We start from the raw sequence: 20,742 nt of genomic DNA on the forward strand, positions 1-20,742 counted from the left end.
TCGGATTATTATGGGGTTTTAAGTTATCGCTATAGGATCATATCAGATATCAGATAATAAATTGTTATTGGTTGATAGATCAATACGACAAATGTATATAACATGATAACAAATTGAAATAATGGCATAATATCTTGAAATAACTATATGTTCAATAAAGAATATAGCTTAAAAAGATTTATTTCAGGCTTTTTTTTTTTTATATATTTTGGATGCTAGAAATAGCTATTTTAACAAAGATAATAAAATACCCAGAATTCTTTAGTCATAATGTAAATAAATAAATAACATGGCTGAAGTACAGCTTCTTATTCACTCCAGTTACTCAAACTAGTTTAACCAGAATCACTTAGAAAAGTGAAAGCACAAGAATGATTCACAAAACAAAAAGATGCACCGATGAAATTTTTGTGCCTCTTTTACCATCGACACAGGAAAATTTGCCTTATTCCTAATGATGACAAACTATACTGACTAGTTGAATGTTATGGCTCCTTGTTACAATGATATATTTTATATTATACATAACAGTATAAAGTTTATAGTGATAGTCCTGCTGAAAATCCTAACCAAACCAAAACACCGGTCAAATTGCTAGACCATATTTGCCAGCTGGTAAATTATTTTTCCAGCTTTTTAAATGAGTTAATTGATTGATAAATGTTTATTTTATAATAGCCTTACTAGCATGTTATTTTCTTAAAGAACTGAAACTGTTTTATTACCCAGTTTGAATAGCTGGACCTGTGTTTTTCCATATGGGAGCAGCGTATCCATCTGGGTATTAGGTCTTATTCTCACTGTTGTAATATATTTTTTTAACCTGTTTGTCAAAGCAGATTATTTCATTTCAAAATGTATGAAGTTGTCAGATGCATGTAGCTGCAGCATAACACATAAAACCATGCAGGCTACAGTGAGCAGGAGTGGAAGCCGATGTGGTCTTCTACTGTAGTAGCCTATCCTCCTTAAGGTTTGATGTGATGTATTTTCTGAGATGCTGATTTATTGATTCAGTAAAATAAAAAAGAGGCGTATTTGAGTTATTATAGACTTTCTGGCTTCTATCATTAACAGATTATTAAAATGTTTTGTATGATTCTGGGTAACCTTTGGAAAACCAGCTTCTCTTATACTCAAACCAGCCTATCTGGTATCATATACTGGTACAGTATCTGGTATCAGAGTATCTGGTATCACACTGTCTGTATTATGATGCTACTAGCATATGACACATATGACATAATTGCACAAATTTGGGATAGGGATATGCTTATAAAGAGTTGTAGTGATGTAGCATTGAAAAATGTAGAGTATAAACTTATTTACTTATAAATTCTCTTTTCAAAAAAGTGTAAAAATAAAAATGATTAAGCACATGTACAAGTACATTAACAACAGCACATGCAGATTACAAATACTTAAAAAACAGACTTAAGTACAGTTACAGAGTACTTTGTTATTCCCCACCTCTGGGTTTTGTCCATAGACACAGTCTCTGGAAAGTGAAGGTGTTCAAGTAAGGCAGACTGTTGACAAAGATTATAGAATACACTTTATTTATGTTAGTTTTCCTTTCTGCACAAACAGGAGTTATTTTTAAGATTGTGTTTTTAAGATATGTATCTATGCAATTACAATGCTTTTAATGTCTTGGCCTACAGTATGTGTCCATAAATGAAAGATAAGGTTGACAAGACAGTGAGTTTCAACTTTCATAGTATGTATTACTATGTTTTCACGTATGTATGTACCATGAATGGAAGAGGGGTTCATCAATTTGTACTTTTAGGAGAACCATCCTTGTAAATTTCTGCAAAAGTGGGTTTTGAGTCTGGAAAACATTCCAAGCAGGACTCCTTTAGAAAGCAAGAGTGCTTAAAATAATAGTTTGTTCATCCGTGATACTGCTGACCCCTACACAATCTCCTTTTCCATGATGTGTCTGTATTGGTTCTGCACTTGAGCCCATATCTGAGTGAACAGGAGTAATGGAGGCTATTCAAGGAAGGTGAAAAGGTCTGGGACATTTCTCATCAGAAACAAAAGAGACAGACGGGAATTCTGTCGAAATGACACACTAGAATGACTCATGGCAAGTTACTCTGGGAAGAAATATAAAGCATTTTGGTTTAAAGAACTTAGCAGTTACATAAACTGAACTAGTATTATTTTAAGGAACCAACCCAAAAGCATATGTGGAATACAAGTCAGGTAATACTTCTCATTTAAATAGGCAAATAATCACGCTTGATAGTGGGTTTTAAACATTGTTTATGTGGCAACAAATAATTCCACATATATCATTTACACGGTAACAGCTGTCACCACAGACATTATTGAGTGCTTTTATTTACAAGAGAAAGTGGCTAAAGATAATAAATGTTACATTTTGATATTCTTTCCTTATTTATTTCTACCCATAGGGTAATAGGTCCACTGTACCTTTGAGTGCATTTAAAAACACACAAACCTAAGTTAACACTTTTCTAAAAAAAAAAAAAAAAAAAGCAATTTACAATACAAACATATATATATAAACAAAGCCAAAGGATGCCATGTTACTAAAGAAAATATTTAGAGTTACACTCTCCCACAGTGACAGTAATCTGTAGTACAAAGAACAGCACAAAATGCTGACGCACAGCATCTAAAACACTTCACTGTGAAATCGTCAGAACCCCACATTTACATATACAATCAGCAATTAGATGACAGATGATATTCAGTTCTGCAGTAAACTCCCTTCCTTTGACGTCAGTATCATGGCAATGGGCCAAGAGGCATTTAATGGAGTTATTAGTTTACTGTAAAACATGAGCCATGAAACTCAGGAAAGCAGTCAGCACAAGTGCTAATCCAAATATGCAATGAGATAATAAAATCTTTAGTGTTGTTAAAGAGCTGCTTTGACGTCAAGCAGCAGAACAGAGGCATGTTAGATGCATACTTTCAGAATTAATCTAGGCCACAGTCCAGGATTTTGGAGAAGGAATGGAAATCAGGAATTTAAAGTTAATTAAAAGGCACGCTTAGGCTAGATCTGCACTGTCATCTCGTCACAATATTTCTGCTTGTTGAGAAAGTGAGTCTGTGCACCTCTTGTATCCTTTCCAGTCCACCACTGACACATATGTCGGCTGTATGATGCTGGTTGTTCCTTGGCCTTGCTGGATCCCTTCCTTTCTCCATACTTGTGCTGATTCACTCTCCACATCTCTGCAGATATTTCTAAATGGACAGAAATTTGGCTATTTGGCCCACCCTGTAGTAGCTTCTCCACTAATATAGGCAAAGCCAGGAAAATGTTGTGCATGCTCATATTCAGAGTTTCTGCGTGGTGTCAAAGAGGAGTACATATCCCCTGTAGAGGCATAGCGTGTTGAGTGCATAGGAGTGCTGGAGTAGCTGTTGGCTGAAGGAACATCTGGCCAGCGGGGGGTCACCGGGGTCGCATGCAGCCGAGGAGTACCACCCATTAGACATGGCTCCATGCGGGACATCGGGCTGTTCAATGAGTACTACAGAAATAGAAGGAAGAACGGTCAGGGTGTTTGTGTGTACCGCAGTCATGTAACCGCATTTTAAAAGATCACAAATAAATTCTAAAATCAAAGACACAAAAAAGATGTTTGCTGTCTTGCCCGCATTCTTATGACTGCTATATAGTCATCATGAGCATTTTTCAGTGACTGTTGTATTTGATGATACCTAGCCAAGAGAACAAGTTAGACAAGAGAAAATTTAATTTGTTATGTCACATAACAATTTATGTACTCACAAGCAGGACTCACTAAATGGTATATCAGTTTGATAAATAAAGAGATATTTAAGAGGTATTAATAGCTATATAAAGTACATAATGATTAATGAAATGCTTGAATATGACTGATCTTACTAGATCATCAAATGCTTTGAACAACGGTAACTCAGATTGTATTTTCAAGGTTTATATTATTAATGTGCTTGTTGTAATGTTATTAATGTTATTGTCTCTACAGTAACAAACGACACATGGACGTTTATGTCAGATGCTCCACATAAACAAATTTTTATAGATGTTTTAATATAAATGTTTAAATGGAGAGGTTTGATGAGAAATGTATATATGTAGAATTGTTGGAAGGAGTCTGCAGTGTTGGTGCTTCTATCAGAGGTAATCCCATAACTTGAAGTTATCTAACATGTAGTTATGAAGTTAACATGAAGTTATCTAACAAGTCTTCAGGGTAGTGAGTCTTCTTTTTTCTTATTAACTTCAAAAGAGAGAATTTCAAAGAGAAGCTGGAGAAGGGGGACTTTTTATAGATGAATATGTGATAACAGGAACTAACTTGTTTTGAAGATGTTCTAGATTTAGCTACTAATCATGCAAATGAAAATAATGTAATTACCCTTTTAATATTTTTTGCAACAACAGCACATCCTGTAGTATTTTTTCCTTACACATTATATCTTGTTTATTTGAGCTTAAGGAAATAGTGTTTCAGCAGAGACGCATTTTTGGGGCTCTATATCAAATTTTTGTTGCTATTGGTAACTCAAGTGATCATAAACAAAATCATATCATACATGTCAACATGTGTGCTTCCCAAACATCCTTTCTGTCTTCAAACCAGCACAGTGTTCCGTTTGTGTCATCTAAATCACTCTCTACTGAGTGCATCCACTCAGACAAAGATCAGACATTGTGCCTGTTTTAAACACACAGAGGAAAAGTGGAAATAAAAATCTGTCTTCTCTCTAAATAGAAACAGTTCACAGTCAATACCATTATGAAGTACTGCAGCATGGAAAAAGAAAGTCAGTCAGGGTCAGAGACCAAGATATGAGCCTTAGCGACCTCTTGTTCGTGCAGAGAAAAGAGGCCATTGAATAACAATATTTTAATAAAGGCATGCTCGGTCTGATTTGCCGCTCGCTGGCGAAGGATCTGTGAGGCAGCTATTGAGTGCTGGGTAGAGGGGTGTTGAGTGGGGGGGTGTCAGAGCTGTGACCAGGCCACCTGTCAGTGTCTGCATCCGCTGTGGAGAGAGCGATTCACCCCCGGCTGCTTCGGTAGCACTGAGGCTGGGTCAAAGATCTCTTGACAGGAAATTACAATTACTATTACGTCTGCTTCGGCTTACAATATACGATGCCATCAAGCTAGCAATCTCTTTCCTTTCTGTGTAGAGCTAGATTTAACCATTGCTAGCCACTTTCAGTTTGCTAAACACAAAATACTAATCTAACCGTTTATTAATATTTGGATGCACATGTTTTAAAAAGGGTGGTGGAGAATGTATAGAATTCTTTGCGGTAAGTCCAACTTAAGGAAAGACTTTCTTTCTAAATGTGTGCTCCAAAACATTCTTGAAAAAAAAATACAATGCATTACATTTGACTGAAATGACAGCGAGTTCATCCACAGGCTAAGTGATCCATTACTTCAGACCTCTCTGTATTACACACAGTTCAGCATTTCACATGCTAATGACCACAGTGTGTCATTCACCATTCTTATTCATATTAGCATTCTTGTCTGAGTTACAGGTCTTGTAAGGTGCTATTAAACAGGCAGGATTGGAATACACTTTCATTACCATTTCCATTTCAATGAATGGGAATACACAACTATTACGAAACAGTGGAAGTCATTATAGTTGTATAAAGATGCATATTGTACTAAACAAAGCCTAAACTCAGCAGAGGTTAAGACTGCAGTTATTAGAGGGAACTTTCACACTGTCTACTGTTTCATAGAATAGAGTCTTAGCAAACAGCTAACCTGTGCAGACGATCGGTGATAAGAGGAATAGTGCAGCGGTGTGGGGAGGGCTGCGTCATGGGGCAGGCTTGGATACTGGCTCTGGATGGCATGATGATGCTGGTTCGTGTAGCTGCTGTAGTTGTAACTGCCCGTGTATCTGAGGGAAAAATCAGGGGAAAAACATTAGCCCATAAAATCAGGATTATTGGAACCGTTCTGCTGTATCTCTTATAATGAGCTCACCCATGCTCGTCTCTGTAGGGGTAGACTTGCATCCGGTGTGCTGATGAGGTAGGGTGCACCGGGGCACTGCTACGCATGCAGGACAGCTGGGATCCTCCATCGGGGGGATTGCCTCCTGACGTGGTCACTGTGTATGTAAGGGACCATGTATATGACTGAAGAGCTCCTAGTATAATACACACATATACAAACATACGTTTCTCCCTTGGACCTCATTTAAATTACATAAATAATAGAAGAAACCTTTGACTCTGGTCATCATGATTAAATATTAACTGGATTTTTCTGAATGCTTACATACCTGAGGTAACAGACACACTGTTGTATTCTGGGGATTGAGCTGAAGTTGGGGTGCTGGTGGCTACAGCTCCCACCGAGGGCACAGACTTTGCAGGAGAGTAGGGTTCAGGGGACACTGAGGTGCTCTCAGTGAGCACCATATCTTCACTGTCTGCTGTAGAAAAACAATAATAGAAACCTCATTAAATTAACCCACACTTACTCACTAGTTTAATAGCAACGCTAGGTCATTCATGTAACTATCCAATCAGCCCATCATGTCACAGCAGTGCAATACATAAAATCATGCAGATACAGGTCAAAGCACTTGTTGTTTTCAGTAAGTATTGAAAAACATGATTTGCTGGGGTTTTCATGCACAACATTTGGTAGTGACAAAAACAAAAACAAAAAAACAATGAGCATCAGTTCTGTGAATGGAAATGCTTTATTGTGAGAAAGGACTAAAGAGAATGTCCATAATGGTTTTGACTGAAAGGAAGGCTACAGTAACTTAAATAAACACTCTTTACAACCATGGCGAGCAGAAAAGCATCAATAAGCAGACAATAAGCTGAATTCTGAGGTGGATATACTGCAACAGCAGAAGACAAAATCGGTTACCAGTCCTGTCAAGAAACAGGAACCTGTGGCTGTGAGGAACTGTCACGATTGGCTGACTGGTGTACGGCTTTTCCTCATGGGCATCACAATTTTATAATATAATAATATTGTAATCCCATCATTCATTGAATCAATATCTTGAGTCCCATAAAAAGAGTGGGACTTTTTCTTAATACTTGATACTTAAAATTTAAACCGCTAATACCTCAGATGTGTAATCTGCTTGTCCTGGTTGCCTGAGGTACTGATTTGTCCACCGATTTTTAATTTATTTTATTTAATTTTGTCATTTTTAATAATACAGCAAAAACAAAACTCTCCTCCTTATATACACCCACCAAAAGAGTCATCTTTAGAGGGGTCATAGTAAAACAAACATACTGTCACACTTAATAGCAAAACAAAAAAATAGTAGTAGAGATAGTGTATAAACAGTGTATAAAACTGTCCACCCCTTTAAAATGACTATCGTCACTTCTTCTAACAGTAAAGCAGTTTTTGACTGATCTATATTGGTTTTGTCTGTATATCTATTTAAAATATATTAGTTATATGGTGCATGACTTACATGTTATGTTGATTTACCATTCTTATGTTTCTGGCCAAGCAAAAAACTTGTGTCTTAATGATGGTGTATTGGAATATACGGCGCAATATCTGACAGCCTATATCCTCGGGACTCACCCGTTGTTCCTTCTCCCTTCATGGCCCTCATGAGCTCATTGGCTCTTTCCTGGCAGTGTAGTGACTCCAGCAGGTATAGCACATAGTCATCAAACATCAGGTGAATCAGATGGAAAGAGCCTGCACATACAGGACAAAGGAATATCCACTTAATCACAGTGTACCCTGTTCTGTGCTTATTTGTTCACAGCTTTTTTCAGAAGCTGAGCTACTCTTATCAAACTACGCTTGGTTGGACTTGTATTAGACCCTCTAATGAATCCAGATTACAAACTATGATTACAGATTAGGCATAAATAACACACTTTTTAGAGTTGTTGGTGCGAATATAATGTAAAAGCCCTCACTCATAACAAAAGGGGGAAAACATTTTTAAAAGAGCATGACACAATCCCCACATTGTACTAGTAAGTCCAGTCAGTGTGTGCGTTATAAACCCTGTGGCTATTCAGAGCACCAGGCGCAAATACTGCCCACTCATAAAATGGGAAGCAGAAGGAAACACTTGCGGAGGGGGTTAGCCTTTGTTAATTAGCTGTTTTGTACCAAGAGCTGCATTATCAAAACACTGCAACCAGCTGTGTCTTTGAGATTCACAGACAGAGCTGAAGAGGAGGGGGGTTTTGCCCTCTTCTTATAGTCCTTCTTTCAGCTACTTTGCTATAGACACGGAACTGCTGTTAGCCAAGAGTTAGTACGGTAGCCATGTTGGCGCAAAGCTTTGGGATTTGGATGGTGAGAAATCATTTGACAACAAATACGGAGGAATAGACCTCAGGTCATAAGAAAGTGAAGACTTTAATTTGTTTAGACATAGTCTAAATTCAAATATAAATTTTACTTGTATAGTGCTTTCAACTAGAAGCACTGTCACAATGCAGCTTTACACAAATCTAGATGTAGATTTAGATTCAGTGAACAAGACAGAGAAGACAGTGACCAGAAAAACTCTCTAAGATAAAATTAAATTACGAGACACAAAAAATCGCCATTCTATTTTGCATTAGACCAGATAGTGGGAATATAAATTACAGTATACAGCTATAGGAGAGTTGTATTGTGAATAAGAGTTCTGAGACAAGCACATGACGTTCTGGCATCTATTATATGGGGGTCGCAATCTCATGTGTCTATAATAGGATATCATGACTCTTGCAGACTCACCGAAGCTGGGGGCGCTGTGCAGAGTCATGTCCCGGATCACTCTTGTCCCAAAACAGGACCACATGAGAAGAAACTGCTGAGCAACCTTCTTCAGGGACCCAGGTCTCTTCCCTGCCACCTAAAGGAATATTATCATGAGAAAGGCTTTGCAGGAGGAGCACAAGGGCCTTAACTTTAACGTCCATGCAGGGGTCTAACCCCACAGGAACGAAAAACATGTCAACAAGTCAACTATTTGATTTTCCCCTGGGGAAACGCCTTCCCATTCAACCATTGTCTTCTGGGTAGTGGACGTTCCCAAGGCGACCAGATATTTACAACCCAATATCTGCAATATAATGGGTGCAAAAGGGGCCATGAAGACATCATTAAGTTGGGGAATTGCAGCACAAATGGCCCGGCATAAGCATGTCATAATGGGGTCGGCATTTTCAAGGATGCTTTACATTTCAGGAGCATTGCTGTTAAGATGGGCACCAGAAATATATTTAATTCCTAAATTATATTAAGTAAAAACTTAAATCTTAAATTCACTTTGAGGGAAAAAGCAGAGAAAATATAGAATTTTTAATAATCTCTTGTTTTTATATTTCTCAATAAATTTTAAGCATAAAGAATCATTATCTGAGTGTGTTTTGTGAACAGGCACAAATCTCGATATAATAAAGTTTCTGCACAGGGAAAAGATTCTGAACTGACCCGAACAACGCATCTGTCCACCATAGAGTCCAGCCACTCAATATACGCTTCAATTGGGGACTGGTCCTCCAGCAGCCTGTCAAACTCCTGATACACTGGAGGAGGAAAAACAGGACAAGTGAGACTAAATGGATGGAAAATTGATCAGGACCTCTTGGAATCAGAGGTCTTGTATCTCGATAGGACCCTCCTGGCTAATTAAAGGATTAAATATAATAGAACTTCTGATTTATGCTTACTATGTTAATGCTAATTATTAGACCACAATGATTCATAGCCCAAAGCAGTTTGCCCAGGAGTAAAGCAGAAATGCATGCAGTTTACACCATGTGAATTTACTTATAATAGAAATGTGGTCTTTATGTCATTTCATGTTATTCCAAAAACAAAAAAACAAAGTTTTTAGAAATGTAGAACTCTGGCATAAATTAATGCATGAATGAATGAATGAATGAATGAATGAATGAATGAATGAATGAATGAATTATGCCACTTAATACAATTCTGTACAGTGATGCAGTGGCAAGAGCCAGTTTCCGAACTTTGATCTTATCGTCATTTGTGGCTTGCCACCGAAATGAGTCTGAAATTCTCCCTGGGTGTTAAAGTGTGAGGGTAAGCTCGGTTAACCTCTCAGTGGCTGTGATTAAACACTGCCACTCATGACCGTGGGAATGATTCATCTCTGGATACATACTATAGCTATTGAGTGACATCAGATTGAGCAGAAAAATCTTGCCAGGGGAAATATACAGATATTAACAATTCATTGTTAATCGCTACTAATACATTCACATCGACTTCAGTTTCTAGTAAATTTTTACATTTGCAGCATAGATGATTCATGTGTCAAGTCAGAGTAGCTGGAAAAGGACCAAACCCTAATGTTCTTACTAAAGCCCCAACCCTTTGTGTTGTATATTTTAACTGAAGAAAACTTGCTATAATTTATTAGAATTAAAGACATGCTCCCCCACTTTCCTTGACTCTCCGAACAGGTTTTTATTGATCTGTCTATGAGATGTTTCTTCAGTCACTCACATTGGATTATGAGTCGTCTCTGCTCCTCCCGCGAGTCCTCCATCGTGTAAAGTGTCTGCTTAGTGATGCTGTTCAGATCGACATTTCTCCAGTCCTCCAGCATCTGAAAGGTGATATCTGCACTGTGGATGACGGTCCGTGACGCCTGCAGGTCAACAAGTGCAAAAATGTTTCAGTTCAGTACAAGAATTTAGACCCCCTTACTTACATCTCCTTCACTGTTACATTTCAAATCAATTCAAATGTATGTTAAAATACTAATAGTAAAAAAAAACTCCTAAATGAAATGAATTTGCCCCATCTTTCTGCTTTCATAACCGTAACCCCATTCATATTATCTGATCATCAGCATTTGGATCCACCAGTATGTATTTAATAGATTTAACCCCTCAGCACTTGCTCACACCCACCCAGATCTTCCTTGTGTAACTCAGAATGTCACACACTGGCTTCTTCTGATCAAGTCTGGAGACAGAGAGGGTTATTGTACAACTTATTTCGTTTGCTTCTTTACTTTTGGTTCTTTTAGGATATGAGACTAGGCAAACCACATTTTCTATTTAACATCATGGAATGAGTTTTTTGGACAAACTCTAATTTGTGCACGTAGTAAGTGAAAGGTTATATAAGAAAACACGGACGCGTTAAAAGATGCATGATATTTCTGGAGGCGAAGGAATATAGACTCACCTGACAAAGATGATTTAATGACGTTTGCCGCTTGAGGATCTGGGAGAATCTTCTTGACACTGAAAAATGTAAAATTAAACATTTCTTACACACTGCCTTCAGATACGTCAACTGTAAATACTCAATATAAACGTGGCTAAAACTAAACTTACATTCAAACTTGATGTTACGCAGGTTCTCGGGCAGATCGTGCAGAGCCACCCTTAACCACTCATCAAGCTGCTTAGCAAATTTCCTGATGACCTGAGTCAGGCTGTATGGACCATTACAACAGAGAATTAAAAAAAAGAAATACTTGTCAAGCTAATTATGTAAATAAATATGGCGGTTTTATTTCATTTGGAGGTAAATGGAGCTGGAAAAAAAAAGAAAATATGTCTAGGTAACACACTGATTAAAAATATGTGTGAGGACTCTTCACATGGACTTTCATAAACATTAAATATAGTCAACTAATATTTGCTTCTTTTCTGTCCATATCTTAATCGGGGAATTTGATGCTTCGCTTACACATACCTTAATGATCTAATAAATTTATGGAAAACAATAATAAATTTCCATGAATTATAAAGTTACAGCAGAAAATGCGTTTTATAATCTGCATGATCTGCAATTCCACTGAAGTAAGTCACGAGGTATTTATACACGAGCCTCCTTGTCATCTTTTCACCTGATCGTTATGTGCTCTTCAATCGGTTTGTAAATAATCGCTGATTATAAACATCAGGATAAGCTAATTATACACATCAGGATAAGGTTTCAATAAAAGAACTAAACTGGGAACTTCAGAAGACTTCGAGTTAACACATGAGAAAAGTAATAAGACTTAATGCAATCTTGTTTTTTTTTTTTTAAATATCTACTAGCATGATAGGGCAAGTGAGCACTTACCTATCAGGCAGGGCCTGTAGGACTGTGGGCATGAGGACCCCTGAAATGGCTTTGTATAAGATGGAGTCACAAACCCCTACGATGTTTACTACAGTGGATGAGCCCAAAACAGGCAGCATGTGTGGAGGCATGCCTTGCCAAAAATGCAACAGGAAGCTCTGGACCTATATCCACATACACACAGTAGGGAACACATCTTAAACATTTTAAACACCACAGGTGTTAAGTTTTATAAACCAGACATATTCGGAAAAAAAAACAATTTTGAGGAGATACTCAACCTCATCGAAATTGGCTCGTATAACGGTGTCTAGTATTCTCTGGCAGTGAGTTCTGTACATCATGATAAATGTTGAAACCTGGGAATAAATGAGGTCATTTAAATGAGATTTATTGACATTACATGAAACGTATTCATTCTATATTTCTGATAATTCCTCCTTAAAACATGCTGTAAAGGTTCTAACAAAATAAATGCCACATAAAATACTTGCATCCACAAATTTTTGTCAAACGTGGTGTATAAAAAGTGGCTTTGGAGATCAGCAAGTCGTAAACCATTTCAAATTACAGCTCCCTTTTTTAAAGCAGGACAGCTAGAGTCTGTACTTTGTTGTGTGTGAGATCTTATTATCTACTTGAAAGATTAAGAGTTCGCTAGGACCCAGCATATAAATCCTCTGGGTCCTTGTTTAAATCCAGACCCAGGAAAGGTGCAGGGGGCAGATGAAAGGAGAAGCAGGAGGGGTGGATGTATGAGAAGAGATGGGGGTGGGTCGGCTGGCTAAAGAAGAAGATAGTCACTGGGTTTTTTAGTGCTCTATTTACCTTCTGTTCTGGCAGAATGGCAGGCAGATTTAGGTCTTTGACATTTGGAAATTCTGGCAGCAGAGTGCCCAGTTTGGAGCGGGGTGAATACGCCACTGTCTGCTTGGTAACCTCTTTCTTGCCCGTCTCATTTACCCAGGCGCCACCCTTCTTGGAGTACATCACATCGTAGTACTGTGAGCTCTCCTTCACCGCTAGGCCGTAGTAGTGGTACCTGAGAGAGAGAGAGAGAGAGAGAGAGAGAGAGAGAGAGAGAGAGAGAGAGAGAGAGAGAGAGAGAGAGAGAGAGAGAGAGAGAGAGAGAGAGAGATTTGCAGACCCAGTTAGTAATTGACATTTAATTATATCCAAAGTTATCCATAAGAAATGCATTGATACAACAGTGGAATTAGGCACAGACAGTGTCAGTCTGCTAAAACTTACTTTGATTGGCCCCTGGTTCCCAGCCTTCGTGTCGTTAACTGAGGGAACTGCTGCCTTATTATCTATAAGAACAGAGCACATGAAAGCATTTGCTACAGATCACACATTGCTCTTCCTTCACATTCGCAAACTGCTTACAAGTTAGACAGTTTATTTAAATTTACTGGACATGTCCAACATGAAAGGAGGAGAGGTTGCAGTGTATAAAAGACTGGCTCTCCGTTTGACCACTGAAGTTCTTGCCAATTGTCACATTCACAAAATTCATATCCAACAGCAATTCTTTCCATCTTTTTCCCCCTTTTCCTATGTCTCTCTCTGAGTGTCTGTCTCTCTCTGTTCTGTTTTTGTCCATGAGATTGGCTCCTTGGTCCAGCTCCCGGTGCAGAAACTTTAGCAAACAGTGGAGCTCTCCATTGTGTAGGATGAAAAAAGAGGCCAAGCTGTGAAGTTTCTGTCAGGCTCGGCTTGATAAATGAGCAGACAGGGAGGCAGCCCCAGCTCTCTCTCTCTTTTTTGTCCCGAATCAATGAAGCCTTCCTAAAGGACACCCCACGCTGCTTCAGCCACTGATCTAACATTCCGCAACATCTCACCCTTCCAAATTTCCTTTAATTACACATTAATCCAGACCCCCTCTCTTTTTCAATATCCTCGGGCAGGAGCTGTGGAACAGGGCAGGGATGTCAGGTGGTGCCGGCGTAAAGAGGTGCTCGGACAGATTGTGGGAACAAGGGGAAGCATGTCTATAGGTTTAGATTGTTAGTTTTCCAGAAAAAGTCAGTGACAGTGATATTCTATTATTCTATTAAAGGTTAGTGGTTTTGAACAAGTGTCTAGAAGGGCTTGAGCAAGGTTCTTAACTCTAACCTTGCATATTAAAAGCTTCAAACTCACCTTGTAATACACTTGTACTATTATAACATATTAAAACCATCTAAATTCATTTAGCATCTGAAACTGATGCCAGTATTTTACATGTCTTTGAAATAAGTGATATTCCTATGACACAATTCAGCTATAATTCTCAGAAGAACTAGTTTGTGAGAACTTACCTTCCCAAAACTAGCAGCATTGACAGGCTGAGTGCCATGCTTCTCACAGAAGTCTAGGTAGTGCATGTAAAGTGCACTGCGAGGGACACACACACCCTCGGCAATCTCGTAGTTCTCCTCCAACCTGGTGAAAACCATCTTATCAACACACTGTCTAAAATTCTGCTGTATAACATTTCTTAGAAACATTTCAGAGATCCTGATATTGCAGTGAAGCAATTAAAGCCAAGCTTTTATTAGATAAAGTCAGTAAGATAAAGTCAATACGCACTCTCTGCTCTCTTTCTAATCATTTTCACATGAATTAAATGTTTACTGATAAGTAGTTCGATCTTAATTATTAAATCCAACATTTTGCAGAAAGTCCGGCAAATTTATACTTGAAAGCCAAAGCTAATACAATAAAACGTCACTGACTATAAAACAGATGAAAAGTTGTTGACTTTGAATCTAAACAATAAATAAAACAGTGGAATAAATTAGGCTGTTAGCACATTTGTATAGCAAACCATGTACAGCTGTTATTCAAAATATTGTTAATTTATATATATATATAAATATATAAATATCATATAATTATTATTATTATTATTATTATTATTATTATTATTATTATTATTATTATTATTATTATTATTATTATTATTAGTTTAAATATATCACCTGTATATTTTTGTACTTAAATACAATTGTAACTACTTGTACTTGGAACTACAAAAAAATATTCAGTTACAATTAATAGAATCGTTTTCGTTTCGTACCTCGCAAAGGTCATTATTATGCATATTTTTAAATCATGAGTAGAAACTTACTAACATATACTAACTAATATATGAATATTAATTAACCATGATATTTCTGACATAATATTTCTTATTAAGATATCATTAATTAAGCTATTCAGCTTCATGCATCAGAAAACCAATTTATTTCTCAATAACTGTTTTATAACATAAGATTATTTAAATCTCAGTTCTATAATTTAATTCTGGACTTTTATGTCACAAATATGTCAATTATAGCTTATGAGGTTTGTATAGCTGTCACAATTATAATATTACAAACAGCAAATAACTTGGTGACTGAACGAACAGCATACCAGGAGCTCCTATTTTTATAGCAATTAATAGATTAGGTGTGCAACATTGTTATATATATATATATATATATATATATATATATATATATATATATATATATATATATATATATATATATATATAAATTTAAAAGCCCAAACACAAAATATCTACGCTGAATAACAATTCTGAGCAAAAAATTTTACTTACCATATAAATTGTGTTTAGTAAATAGTCACTTGCACATCTACGTCTATCTTTGAACCAGAATGTAATCAAAATAAATTCACAGAGTTACAGTGCTGCAAAACATGTTACAGTGACCACTTATGTCCAGCTGTGCTTATAAAATCAACCCTGGGCTTTTTGCTGTGAATGAAGCTTTCTCTGTCTCATGATGCAACATGCTTAATATTAAACCAGCCAAATATTCATTGTCCAGTGCATAAAATGACATACAAGAAACAAATGGTGTTCAATAAAACCGAGTAGCTTCAATCTTACCATTGTAAAGTTGCAGGTGTTGAATGGCGTTTAGATGCCCGGTTGTTTTCCTTCTCTTCATCTTTGACAGATTATAAAAATAAAACAAAACATGATGTTAAATTATGGTTATAACCTAAAATTACTTGTTCTAAAGAAGAAAAACAAATCTTAGGGTATAATAACTTGTTGTATATAAGTGACATGGCTTACTTTCGTCTGTGGACATATTCCCTAGGGACGTGTGGCTGGAATAGGGTTTGCTCTCGCTTTCATTCAGGCACCTTTCAATCCAGCTTTCTGTAAAAATGCACAAGTGGAAATGTTTTTTTTTAAACTATATAGCCTAAGTAACTAATATTCAGCAAAGAGAAGATAAATGATTTTCCAATTATTCATGTAACGCCTGCTTTTTTCAACTGTCATAAGCAGGGCTGCATAAAGCAACAGGTGTTCAATCGGTTGGATGCAAAAAAAATAATAATAATTTGATGTAAAACACAATAGTTTAGTTTTTTTTTCTAGTTTGTGAAAGTCTGTGGGAAAAAAGTAATATCTGTTATACAGTGGCTAGATTTATGCTAAATTTAATCTGGAGTATTAACTATTAATGCAAGTTTATTTTAATAAAGGATAAAGAGAGAAGTGGGTGTCTTTCCTGGATTTAGATTATAAACATGAATGCATGTTCTATAGATTTGTCCTGATTTATCAAACTATCCTGCCATAGTGAGCATTTATAGTATTTTGTGCTGTTCTTTCTCTACTCTTTATTTTACTGTGATTTTACTAGGGGAAAAAAGCATCTCTCGGGAATCTATACGTAGCCTATTTTGAAGGTGCGGATTAAATTTCCTTGTCAGAAAATATAAGCATAAAACTATTTTGGTAGAATATTCTGACAGGTTATTTTATGCTCAGAAATAGTCATTTATGGGTGTGCAAAAGTAACGTGCGCATGCGTAGAGGCTCTTGCACACATCTTGTTGATTTTGGGGCAGTTTCTGTTCTGCATGTTGTATCCGCCATAATACCACACTAAATACTTATTCATACATATATTAAATAATATAATAAATACTGCAACAGCCTCCTTCTGGACATAACCAGAGGTCTGTACTGTTTCCGGCATGGGTAGTGATTACTATCACCATAGCAGCGGTTGCTAAGGATGCGTGTCGGCAAGGACTCGACACATCAGAAGTGTTTAAAGCTGACTTGCAGGAGAAACTTTCTCTGAACTTTCAGTGCAATTGCAATTATTTAACATGCACACGAATGGAATTGCTATTTTTTAACATGCACACAAATGGAATTGCAATTTTTTAACATGCACACAAATGGAATTGCAATTATTTAACATGCACACAAATGGAATTGCAATTTTTTAACATGTATACAAAATCATTTAAAATGATAACGCGGCTGGGGTACAATATATGTCACTGGTATTGAGACGCTACCAGTTCACATTTAATAGTATAGAAAATACAAATAGAAATTGCATGTTGCAGTATAATATTACCTTTATAAACATATAATAATTAGTTAAATCGTAAAGGGTTGAAAATGCAAACAGGCATAAAAATGTAAATATATGTAATATATATATATGTATTTTATGATCCCTATAAAATATTTGCGACGTGCCGACAAGCAGTTGGGCCTAATGGGTTTTTAATTGGGTCACAACAAAATATGTCTTCTCAGAAATGTGTTCTCTAAATTATATACTAAACCCGGTCATAATTTACCGGGTTAAAAACAGAAACTTTATTGTTAAAAGTTATCGTAAGGTTTATCCTAGATTCTTGTAATTGAATGATTTGTTTTGTGTGCAGCTTTAGCAGGTCTAAATAATTGGATTAAATCCAATCTAAAGGCGAGAGACGGATCAAAGATCATTTCTTGTGTGGCACTGAACATCACCGAAAACATCCACAAGAGAAAGAATGTTCTGTATATTTTAAATAAATAGAATATTGTACTTAGATTGCTATTCTAATGAATACGCAGTTAATAAGATTTAGGCCTAATATGCACTTTATTATAAACAAGTAAACTGTGGGCATCTTAGATTTAGAAAAAAAAATTTGCCTACCGTTTCCAGTAACACATACAACAGCACTATTTTAAAAAAATAAACTTCAATACACTTCTATAAGAATGATTTTCACCTTAAGCTACTTTAAAAAAAAAAGAAGAAATTAAATGCAGCTCGGTGCATACAGCAGGTGCAGATCTGGGCCTCGAGAAGCAGCCACTTTTAAACTCATTCACCATAAAAATGACTCCAAACCGCTTGTGAAAATTAGAAGCACAAGCCAAAAATAACGCATTTAAATTCCAAGTGACCCAAACGCTGCTCAGAAAGTTCAATAGGATGCAAAAGTTGAAAAGTAAATTGTTTGCATGACTAGAGCATGCATCCTCTGCAGCAATGAAAGAGAAGAAAATAGCCCTCCAAGCTGTTTATCTCTAATTATTTTAGGCCACCACGGCTGTCCTGCTGAAGGATACTGAAGTATTAATTATTTTTTTAAAAATTAAAAAAAAATTTAAAAAAAAAGAGAGAGAAAGAGAAAAAAAAAACTTTCTCTACAATAAGGTTTGCCAGTAAGACACAATAAGACATTTCCAAGTCTTGAGTCCCAAAACTGCACAGGCTCCCAAGCATCCCAAAAGCCAGGAGCAGTGCAGCAAGAACCAACCTGTGGATTCCATATCAGGCTCTTCGAGCAGCCCACAGTGCATCCTCTTCCCATCCAATGTCCCCAGGGCTCCTGTGAGAAAATGGCTTCGAGCAGGACTCCCCCTCCTCAGCTCCCTCCGAATGTCCGAGAGCACTGCCTGTCACTGAGACGCATACGATGTGCTGGCTACAGAGAGAGAGTAACAGAGAGAGAGAAGATGGTGGTGAAGGTGGTGGAGATAGTGGAGGAGAGGTGGCGGGGGTGAGGGTTGGAGCGGTGGGGGGGATTGGGGGTCAGAGACTCCAGAAATCCAGAGGGGGGAAAAGCCAGAGCCGTCAAAATGTTTGCTGATGTTTCATGGGAAAGGGGCTGATTTTATAGGAGCCCTGATGGGGGACATGTCATTGATAGGCTCGGCAGGCTGATGAATGGCTTCGAGTCAGATGGGGATGTGGCAAGGCTCACTGGAAGTCTTTTGTGGGGCTGTTTTGAATAAGAAAAGCTCCCTCCCCAGAAAAAAAGAGGCTTAGATCTACGCAATCCCAGCACTGTGGCCTCCCCGTCTCCCATTATAGCATTTAATACGTTTTCATACCCCCTCCCTACACACACATACACGCACTGCCCCCACTGTCTCCGTTTTAAAGTTCTTGATCCAAGGGCCACTTTTTGGCCCATTACAGAACTCTTCTTGATGTCTGCATCTTCTCTGGTATACCCAAATAGTATTTCATGAAGCAAGCTAACAAACTGCATTGTAACAGTTCATTTTTAAAGTTTAGGCAGATTTATGAAGTTTAAATTATTCTTGCCACTTTTCTAATCCAGCATCGGTGTATTTCACTAATACAAAAAAAAACTAAACAAAATGGCACCAAATCTTGAAAAGGGAAAAAAGAGAAAGTTGAAGAATTTCGCAAACAGCATTGGTTGACCCCCCTCCCCTTCTGTCTCTCTCACTCTCTCCTTGTACCAACCTTATTTTAGTGTGCTGGGAGGAGAGCGTTGGCCACAAAAGGGGGAAGTAAAAGTGTAGAGCCTGAGGCAGGGAGGCTCTGATGGAGTGCCTGCGAACTGCAGAGGGGAAAGCTGTGATTAGAATATGAATGGAACCACAGGGGGGAGATAGAAGGAGAGAGAGAGTGAGCAAGAGAAAGGGGGATTATTGCTGAACTGCTCCCCACATGGTGGATAGAGGAGGAAGACTCTCCAGCACTCTGTGGGCTCAAGTATGGTTTACTGGGGTTACATTATAACTGTGTGGCTACTTGTTGCTCCTTAAAAAGCAAAAGAGAGAGCAGGGCAGGTAAAGAACATATTAAACAACTTCTAAATGTTTCTATTCCCCCAGTGGATGCCAGATCTTACAACATGTCATGCAGGACACAAGCTGAATGCATCAGACTTAAGGATCAGCACTTGTGAGTGCCTCATTAATTCCATGTTTTCATGGTGTACACAGTCAAAGATGGTAAGATGTTAGGAGGAGCTTCTGTTCTCCCCCTCAAAAGACATCCTCTTTCTGTTTTATTACACGCCATCTCTCATTAAGTCCTCATTAGTTAGGACAGGTGCAGTCTCCTAAAAGAGACAACAGCACACCCCACCTCCCTCCAACTTTTATCAGCGAGTCACTGTCAGTGCCCTTTCTACAGCATTCTCCCAATCAAAAGCTTCCAGAACGGCTTAGTGGGTGGCGGCAAGCTTTGAATGCTGGACGTTTTATTAGTGTAAAAAGCATCAGAGGAGGAAGGTGGCCAACAAGCACTTTTCCCTTGTCAGTGTTGTCACATTAGCACTTAATCAAGGACACAATACTTTCACCTCCATCCTTACCATCAGGCCAGCTGGGATAAACACTTCCTGTTTCACTGACCCTTCATCCCTAGTAGAGGTTAAATCGGGTGGGTGTGCAGGGGAGTGCCGCTCCGGGACCATTGATTTATGCATACAGCAAAGAGATCTGAACTTAATATGGTGAAACTGTCAATCATAGCATAGTTTATATTTCTAGTTATATATTTATTCTTTTATTTCATGCAGCTATTTATCCTTTTACTGTATTGTGCATATTTGTCAGAAAGGAATGAAAATAGTTTGACAATTGCAATTAA

General features: G+C 37.6%; 1 protein-coding gene across 4 annotated transcripts; it reads right to left on the reverse strand.

Moving 5' to 3' along the window:
- Positions 1-2,200: 2,200 nt before the first annotated feature.
- rfx4 (regulatory factor X, 4) lies at positions 2,201-20,118 on the reverse strand. Of its 4 annotated transcripts, XM_027161371.2 has the most exons (19): positions 20,048-20,118; positions 18,647-18,814; positions 16,149-16,235; positions 15,957-16,017; positions 14,374-14,497; positions 13,319-13,380; positions 12,896-13,109; positions 12,349-12,426; positions 12,068-12,231; positions 11,329-11,429; positions 11,177-11,235; positions 10,487-10,631; positions 9,446-9,540; positions 8,747-8,864; positions 7,583-7,702; positions 6,297-6,449; positions 5,996-6,161; positions 5,771-5,909; positions 2,203-3,521 (listed from the first exon to the last, which is right to left on the reverse strand). In XM_027161371.2, exons 2-19 carry the CDS (start codon positions 18,687-18,689, stop codon positions 3,252-3,254), a joined length of 2,199 nt encoding a protein of 732 aa, XP_027017172.1. In that variant the 5' UTR covers positions 18,690-18,814; positions 20,048-20,118; the 3' UTR covers positions 2,203-3,251. The 4 variants fall into 4 exon arrangements, with proteins under 4 accessions (XP_027017173.1, XP_027017177.1, XP_027017172.1 ...); XM_027161372.2 differs by lacking the exon at positions 20,048-20,118 and having other exon boundaries at positions 2,201-3,521; positions 6,297-6,446; positions 18,647-19,023; XM_027161373.2 differs by lacking the exon at positions 20,048-20,118 and having other exon boundaries at positions 5,996-6,122; positions 18,647-19,023.
- Between the last annotated feature and the right edge of the window lie 624 nt (positions 20,119-20,742).

This window comes from Tachysurus fulvidraco, chromosome 13 (assembly GCF_022655615.1).
Source record: "Tachysurus fulvidraco isolate hzauxx_2018 chromosome 13, HZAU_PFXX_2.0, whole genome shotgun sequence".
NCBI lineage: Eukaryota > Metazoa > Chordata > Actinopteri > Siluriformes > Bagridae > Tachysurus > Tachysurus fulvidraco.

Bases quoted from the DNA above. Each gene is read 5' to 3' on its own strand.
- rfx4 (XM_027161371.2), bottom strand. From the start codon at position 18,689: ATGCACTGTGGGCTGCTCGAAGAGCCTGATATGGAATCCACAG. The intron at 11,430-12,067 runs GTAAGTGCTCAC...TGGTCCATACAG, and splicing joins CTACAGGCCCTGCCTGATAG to CCTGACTCAGGTCATCAGGA. The intron at 10,632-11,176 runs GTGAGTCTATAT...GTTGACCTGCAG, and splicing joins CATTAAATCATCTTTGTCAG to GCGTCACGGACCGTCATCCA.